We start from the raw sequence: 8,703 nt of genomic DNA on the forward strand, positions 1-8,703 counted from the left end.
TATATTGAGGAAATTTCCCCTTTAAATCTCATAGAAGTATGAATGTTCCGGCTAAATTTAATTACATTTCTGTTATTCGAGAGCAGGATAATAAATCTGCGGCTCTAAAAAGGGCAGTGAGACAAAAATGTTTACATCTCTAAAGAACGCAGTTTTCAGTTTAGTTCGGCTCACAGCCAGGGAATATAGATTTTATGAATTAAGATGTTCAAGGGTGATAAACTTGGTATAGAAACAATATTTCGAAGTACGGTGTTTTTGAGGCCTAAAGTTGGGCTACAGCGAAAAATACGTAAGAAGGCGAAGAACATAACCACCACTTTCAGCCATACTGCATATAATGCTAGAGAGCTCTGCGCTGGAGCCGAAGAGGTAGTAGGCCAAACATTAATAGCTTAGCAAGAACGCTAAACACTTTCAGCCATATTGCATGTTCAGTTAGATATGCGCTAGAGCCGAAGAGCAAGTAGGCAAGAAAATATAGTTTATTAGAATGTTTAATGCAAGATAAAATAAAACTGAGCCAGTTTAGACACGCATTTCAAAGTTAGCGGAGTGTTTTCGGTTACAGCGCCACCAGCCATGCACAGCGCCTTGCAGCCAGAGCTTGGTGGCTTTCGCACAAACGGATGCTCTGAAGTTAACATTCGTGAAGCCCTTGACTCCCACAGAAGGTTTGTGCTCACACTTCTCTTGGTTCCTATATCTGTATCTATATTTTTTTATTCACACGTTTGCTCTTCCTTGTGAAAATGGAAGCTCGCATGGAGCACATTGTCATCTTAATTTTGGCATTCTAACGTGCGCTCTAGACCGCTATAAAGGCGGAAACCTTTAATGCCTCATCGTTGTAAGCAGGAGTTGTCGACAGAAATGTCACGCTTTTCAATTGGTCGAAATGGTCGTGACGACGGAGTGCGCGAATTTCAAACGGCACTAATTGTACCTTGGCTAGTAACCATGCAACCAAATAAAGAGGTGGTATAGTGATGCTCCAAGTAAAATAAATAAATAAATAAAACCGAGTAGGAAATTGGTCGAGATGGGGAATCGAGCCATGGTCTCCGGAGTGCGAGACGAGCACGCTAACCACTGCGCCATGCCAGCTCGACGGTTTGTAATGAACAAAGGCGTGTCTAGTGAATACGGTGTCTTCATTCACTCCCATCTTCCTGCCTATCCTGACAGAAAAAGGAACAAAAAAACGAACAAAATAAAAAAGAAGAAAAAATAAAAATAAAAAAGAAATATTTGAAGAACAATAAAAAATTAAGAAGCAAAAAGAAATAAAAAAGCAAACCAGTGCGAAAGGAAAGGCTTTCGTCTTGCATCACTTTAGAGAGCCAAAGTACCCCCTGATTTTTTTTTACACTATTAATACCACGAAGCCTGCAAGTAGCGTTCGCATAGCTTCAGAGTTTCTTAGCTTTCTCTGTTATTATTGCTTAGTCGCAGAAGCTTTTAGTGCCCCTTCCTTTACTTTCTATCACAAATCATTACGTCAAATGTAAATGCCCCATGACTGTGAAGCGTGCCTCTTACATTGGCTTTGCTGATGGCGAAGAGGTGGCCGGATCTGAAACCTGGGCTCGACTTTTCGCACGCAGGAAGCAAAAGAGCCTGGAGTCCTATCAGTGCCTGGTGACATGCCTCGTCAGGCTCAGGCACGAGGTGCACCGACTCCATGCACTGGTGAGTGATTCCCGAGCCCTGCTGCCTCGCCCACTTCAACCTTTCAAGTGTGCTTCTTCGTGCGCGGGCTGAAAAGCTGCCGTATCGTTTCGTGCTGTCATCACAAACGTGCTTTTCTTATATGTGCGATACTTGCCTACCTAATATTACATCGGGGAGGCTCTTACGAAGCCGAAGCCGGGCATCTGAACCTGCACTTTTTACACGTGGCAAGGAATCCTTTCTATGAACGGGTAATACCTGGGTCTCAGAGCAAATTGCACTCTTTGGTTTTCCAGCTTTGCTTCAGAAGCATCACGGCTTGCATTGCTTTATTCGCTAGGTATGGCGTCCAAAACACAAATCAGGTAGAGTCTTGATCATGCTTTGAACGTGTCGTAATCAAGCGAAACGTAACGAAAGAACACCTTCCGCTTTCAGTGCTTAACCGTGCGCGGTCTTAGGGACCTTGCATTTCTTGTCTGCATTTCCGTGAATAGGATGGTGCTTGTTTTTTTTTTTAAGCCCAAATTCTCATCTCAGCGCTACTCTTTTAGAGAGGAAAGGCATGAAGTTCTCAAAGTGCAGTTCTTAAGAAGTGTGCGTACCGACTTTTTGAGCGGCGGCAAGAATTGAGTCCCATTCGGGTTTTTTCAGCAGCACGACCTTACATTGGGAGTGCTTGTCTGATATATTCGGCTGCCAGTACTTGTCGGTACTAAGGACCACATGCTTGAATTAACAGATTCAATTTAAACAAATCAGAGAGTTTGTCTCACACTTGATGAAATAACCTTTCTCTAGCTCTCTCTACGTACTTTAGTTCCAGCGCCTTTATATTCTCACTACGCACACAACAAAGAAACATGACACACACTTACCCGAAGATTCACAAGCAATGTCTTCCTTTTTTCAGCTCCAGGAGCAGGAGCATGCGATGCAGGCCCTGAGAAAAGAAAACGGTAGGCTGCAGTCAAGGTTGTCTCGAGGTGGGTTGTAGAATCTTTCTAACCTTACTGTTGCCAGTGTGTTTTTCGAATCGGTACCTTTATTATAACAAGCATCGCCAGTACTTTGCGATGAGACACTAACGAAGCTATACATTGAATAATAAATTCTGAATGACTCTTAATTCTCGAAAAGCACCAAACAAATCATTATACCTGAATCTTCTACACTAGTCAGAAGTGACTCTAAACAACGGATTTCAAGCTTTAATAAATTTCAAAATTTGGCGTGGTTGGTACAGAGTTTCGCAATCATGTGTGCGCGTACTTTTGGGTAAAGATGAGTATCCGTTTATAAAGGTATCCGATATGTTTCCCACGCTTTTTTAAAGTGATGCAGTGATGTAAATTGAAGTATAGGCATATAAGCAGACTACCAAGTGCGCGTCATCTCGCCCAAAGTTATATGTACGTGTCTGCCCGAGCACTGTACACTCTAATAACAAAGACTGATGCTTGTTTCCACAGCGGAAAAGAAGTCTGCCAGGTCTCTGATCGAAACTCTGGAAAAGGAAGCGGCCGACTTCGAGCGCCTCTGCAACCTGGGACAGGCGTTGCAGCAACCCCCCAGCGCAGCCACAAACGCGCTGCTTGAGTCGAGGACCAAGCTGCGCGCAGGGTTTCGTTGTAGAGGAAGCCGCCAGCGGCTGCAGTGTGATGATATCGGCATAGCACAACGTAATGTCTTGTAGCTGCGGGTGGGAGTGCGCAATGAGTCTTAGATTGACGTTACCCTGCAGAACATTTCTTATTTTCTCAGGCAGCACTTGGTGTCATCCATCCTGCGGCTCGGTTCCTGCAGCGTTTCTGATCCACTAGGCTCTTTGAGCGGCAGGATGCGTATAGTCTATTTTGGGATATCTGGAGGAATTATAATGAAAAGTGAGAACAGTTAATCCTACGGTCAGTGGAGTTAAAGATGGTGGCAGCGTCGCAGCGAGGCTTACAGGATCTTCCTGTCATGCAGGGAAACCTTCGCCGTGTTTCAAACAGCAAGGAGGAAGTATATATGTTAGAGGCTTGTGCTAAGAAGTTCAGTAAATTAAAGTCGTATGGTTGGACGAAAACGGTGGCGACACAAGTGCTGACCTGTTGATGCAGGCCACAATGAAGGGACTGCATTCCTAATGAGTCACAAAAACATGTTCGATACACAGCCATATAATGAAAAAACATGTTCGCAAACGTCATAGTTGATTGTGCTGTAACGAAATATAACCTCGGAGGAAAGCATCTACAGCGAAGTGCCACATAAATTCATTGATGCCGGCACCTACGATTATTGGAGTATTGTGGCGGGGTATTGAGCCGCAGAAAAACATGTTAACGTATATCTGAAATGCAAACTTCTCACTTACATACCATACCAGAACGGAACACACGAATGAGCGGTTGAAATGTGATGCCGATCAGGAACACAAGTTAAATATGTTATTCTCCTCAACCATTTTTCATTACCTTTCGGGCGAATAAGCCTTCATGAAATTAAGGAATGGAGGCTCGGTGAAGTTAAATGAGTACACCTTTTGGAGTTGTTTTCAGCAGAAGCTGTGTTCGGGCGGCTCAGTTACCCTCTTCACACAAACCACGGCCTACGCCCGGCTATCCAAGTTCGTGCTTATACAAATTCCCCCCCGCGTTGAAAAGGTATGTGGCTTGTTTCTAACGTTTAAGAGGAGGAAAGCTGGATGAATTTTATGCACACAATTTCTGTTATAAATAAGACTTGATTCTTTATTGCCAGGAGATTGGGCAGTAAATCTGAAGAATACTGAAACAACGCGTGAGATAGCAATGATGTTCAAGAATAACTTTGTCTGTCCTTGATAATGTTGCCTTTACCAATGCTGTTACTCTGAGAACACCATTAATGCATGTACACATCCCGCCCACCAATTTCACAAACTTTCTGTAGTGTTTCCAAATCATGTTGAAAAGTCAAGGGCTTCTCTTGTAATGTTTCGGGAGTGCTACTGCCTTTTCGGCACCAAAATCAAACCTGAGGGCATGTTCCAGCGTGAGAAAAAGAAAGGTATTTTTTACGCTTCTACAAGTTCAATGCGCATGTCTATTACAAGCATTAACAGAAAACTTGGCTATTCGGTGTATAAACGACTAATGCCGGCTGAAGGAATTTAAGACACAATATGTTCCTAATTCAGGCACTCTAGATTCTAGTGCATCTAAAATTGAACGAACTTTTGAGAAATCAACAATGAACTGAATTACCCGGATGAAAGTATAAATAGAGCCTGAGTCCACAAATCAAAATGTTTTGACAACAGACTTGTGTGATTACGTGTAGTCGTAAAGGGCAGCGGTTAACAAGGTCCCCACTCTAGGCAAGAGTGAACGAAGACGCTTGTCGGGGAGCACGGGGAAGATGAAGTACTTTTTCTTAAAATAATATGGTCACGGGCAGAAGGCTGGCAAGGGCTACCTGTTAGGATGATACGAAGAGCGGTGAAGTGTGTCGATCAGAAAAAGATGTGAAACAAAAATCGCTAACAAAATCGTCAGCGAATGCCGTTAATTAAAGTTTGCGAAGCATCAGTGGACAGAGAGTTTCTACGAGCTGTATTTTGACGATAACCTGAGGCTAAATGCCATCAAGAGAACAACTTCAAATCCTGGGGCACCATTTAGAAGCACAACTCCCAACAGACCAAAAATATGTGGCTTCAAGACCTCTAAAAACACCCAGCATATCCTCGTCAACTTTTAGACAGTCTCATTAACGCACCCTTTGTTAATGAAGCCCGCTTTTAATCTTATTCATGGTAGTGTCTGCTGGCTTTCTGAGTGTTAGGAAAGCTAATAGCGTCTTCACGCAGGTGCATGACGAATGGAGCGTAAGAGTTCGGTACAATTCTGTTATTTACCGATATTTTAAAATATGAGTTGCGGCTTATTATATCACCCGCAAAGTCGCCCTCCGTATTTTTCTGTGTATTTAACTTTCATTTAATGTCCAAATTAAGTATCTGCAGCAGCTTTGCTGCTGTACTAGAATATGTAACAAGGTCATTGTGGAAAAAGAGAATTGAGACTCAGTCCAGCCAAATGGCTTTACGCTCCGATTAATAAGCGCTCTAATGCGGCCACAGAGGAAAGGAAAACGGCTGCAGGTCTGAAAGCACTTCCAGAGTGCAAATTAAACACCTCTTCTGGTTGGCTCGCTCCTGCCACTTGTACCTGCTAGTCTGTGAGAAGGCCTTGAAGTGATTAACAGAATGCTGGTGCGGGTACTTTAAGCTAAGAATACGCTTCCGACATTTCATAACCTTCTTCGATCATATCATTGTCAAGGAGCCGTCGAGCACATCCCGTGCACACGTTCCGGCCGTCCAAATTTATGCCATGCATCGTTATATGTTCCTTGCCAGAGGCTTTTCGTTAATGTACTAGGTCTAAGTACCTCTGATGAATGCAGGCAACCCTTTAAAATCGCGTTTTTTTTTCTTTTCTAAGCTCTGCCTTCCACATGTCTACCTGCTTTGTGAACATCAGATTTAAGCACAAAACGGAAGCTTCTGCAACCGAGGAATCTAGTTAATCCTAAAGCGGTGCCCGGGTATGAGTCTCATTTTTTAAGACCACACTTTTTCTTTTTCATCTCAATTGAAAATATCAGTTCAGCAACAAAAATCTCCATACTTAACAGCGGATGCACGTCTATATCAATATTCGTGCCGTGAAAAAACAGCGAGAAAACTTTTTTTTGGGCGGAATCCATGCAAAATCTCGGTCCCTGTGTAAAGCCATTTTTATTTCCCCGTTTCAACAAGACATCATTAAGGGTCCTGTTCTGCAGAATATCCGGTATAGTCGTCGTCGGCGTTCTCGGCTTTGTGAGCGATAAATCCGTCGAGAAGCAAACTATGCGTGTCACCTAGGCCTCCTGACCGTGCGACGTCATCACAACCTGCCACCCGGATATTCAGTAAAATGTCCACCTTGGCACGTGGCACTTAAAATAATGTTTGGTCACTCTAGAATAGAAGAGCAACTCGGGCCGCACAAGCGCCACCCGGTGACAGCACATTCCATCGCAGGGTAGTGGAGCATCACTAAACCGCTGCTCCACTCATCCAGGATTCGTATGAAAGCTCTCATGAGCCTATGAATGTTAACTCTAAAATGACCAATTCTGCATGTATGGCATTATACCCTAAAGACAGAGATTAAGTATCGCCTCCAATTTTTCATTTCTATTTGGTATTTTAAATGTTTATTACTTTTTAACAAGCATATTTTTACTCCAGAAGAGCAAGTTGCTGGGCTAGTTGGTGCTGTTGCATCGTGGTGGAGCAGCGCAAAGGACGGGACACAAGAAACAAGGAAGGACGTACACAGGCGCTGTGTACGTCCTTCCTTGTTTCTTGTGTCCCGTCCTTTGCGCTGCTCCACCACGATATTTTTACTATACTCTGCATTCTATTAGGCTGGACGTTAGACCATGCCTTACCATGCCTAATCCTCAGGAACACTCATATCACACTATTGGCCCTCAAAGTCATCTCACTCTGCGAAAGAGTACCTTACGTGAGCGCAGGGCTCATGCTTGTTTCATTTGCGAAGTGTTGTTATACTAGCGGGGCTAGGTTCTAGTCTAGATGGCTTGGTGTTATAGGATAGTGAGGCACTTATGGTTGCACGATATAATAAGATATAGTTGCTAGTTATCAAAGTTGTTGAATAGCCTTCGACGCCGTTGGTTACGGAGGCGTCTGAGCAGACCTGACCACGGCATACTTGGCAAACAATCGATCATTGATTCATTGAATATTACTTGTGTGATCTTCAGGAGTCCAGAATAATTTAGACCACCTGGAGTTCTTTAATGTTCGCCGACATCTCGCAACACACCTAAGTTTTTGTAATTAGAATCCAACAAACACGGTCGCCATAGCCAGGTTCGACTCACCGACCCAGGGATCGTTAACTGAACGTTAAAGCCACTGAGTCACCACAGCGAGTTTAAAATTAAGAGCACACATTGTGTTCTGCACTGTTGAATGAAGCACAAATATAACAGTGCTGTTAAGCGCATGTTTTGCGCTAACCGCTTCATTAAACCCTCTTAAGTATCCTATTACAATCGCATTCCGTTTTATAAAGCCTTTTTTTTATTTATGTAGCGTTTTCACTGCAACAAAACCACCTAACCTGCTTACCATCTTTATTAAAGGTAAAAGTTGCGTGAAATTTTTCTAAAGGCTTCACTTATTTAGACTGAGGATATGACTGGCACAACAAGGGGAAGCTTTGGGCCAGTTGGTCTGACATGTTGGAGAGGAGGAATAACCGCGAACTTGGACGAGACTGAAGAACGAGAACAGGACCGCTCGTCCTGTCCTCTTCTCGTTCTTCAGTCCTGTCCAAGTTCGCGTTTATTCCTCCTCTCCAATTTGACTGGCATTTTGGAAAAAAAAAGTAGCACAAGCACTTCGGTACGCAGCCGTACCCTACCCATAACAATTTACTATTAAGTTTTCCGGCGCATGATAAATTGCCAGTATATAAGGAATTGAAGCACTGACGCCCATAGGCTATCCCTGCCGCTGGTGTCAAAATTCAGCTTCAAATGTTGCAACATATCGCATAAATCTATCTCCCGAATCCGCATAACCGCACCGGCAGACTATGGCCAAACTTTTGCGAGGATTTGCGAGACACGCAAACTTTCGCGAGACACGCTAACTTTGCGAGACACGCAAAGGTCAATCGTTACCCCTGTTTTAAAATACGTCGTCGGACGGCACCCGTATTTGTTTCGTAAAATTGTATTTTGTGATCCATTTCTTTCCATGGGCTTAGAACAGTGGCAGGTAGAAAAAACTTGATTCTTTAGCCAAACGGGCGAGTTGGTGGTACATAATGAAGGCCAACAGCGCAACGCCGCAGACAAAGTAGAAGAAAACAGCGCTTGTCGTGTGTTTTCTTTTACTTTGTCTGCGTCGTTGCGCTGTTGGCCTTCATTAAGAAAAAACTTGGTTTACTGGTTTATTGGGGTTGAACGTCC

The 8,703-nt window shown here is 43.5% G+C and overlaps 1 protein-coding gene across 1 annotated transcript; it reads left to right on the forward strand.

Annotated features, from left to right (window-relative positions):
- Positions 1 to 582: 582 nt before the first annotated feature.
- LOC149366826 (uncharacterized) lies at positions 583 to 3,540 on the forward strand. The gene is made up of 4 exons (XM_089565863.1): positions 583 to 674; positions 1,608 to 1,692; positions 2,588 to 2,660; positions 3,147 to 3,540. The coding sequence occupies exons 1-4, from the start codon at positions 583 to 585 to the stop codon at positions 3,368 to 3,370; spliced, it is 474 nt and encodes a 157-aa protein (XP_089421989.1). The 3' UTR covers positions 3,371 to 3,540.
- Positions 3,541 to 8,703: the final 5,163 nt, after the last annotated feature.

Source organism: Amblyomma mixtum, chromosome 1, assembly GCF_055824585.1.
Source record: "Amblyomma mixtum isolate Tamu chromosome 1, ASM5582458v1, whole genome shotgun sequence".
Taxonomy (NCBI): Eukaryota; Metazoa; Arthropoda; class Arachnida; order Ixodida; family Ixodidae; genus Amblyomma; species Amblyomma mixtum.

Excerpts from the sequence above, each read along its gene's own strand:
- LOC149366826 (XM_089565863.1), top strand. The coding sequence starts at position 583 with ATGCACAGCGCCTTGCAGCCAGAGCTTGGTGGCTTTCGCACAAACGGA. Across the intron at positions 675-1,607 it reads GCCCTTGACTCCCACAGAAG|GAAGCAAAAGAGCCTGGAGT; the intron begins GTTTGTGCTCAC and ends TTTCGCACGCAG. Across the intron at positions 1,693-2,587 it reads TGCACCGACTCCATGCACTG|CTCCAGGAGCAGGAGCATGC; the intron begins GTGAGTGATTCC and ends TCCTTTTTTCAG.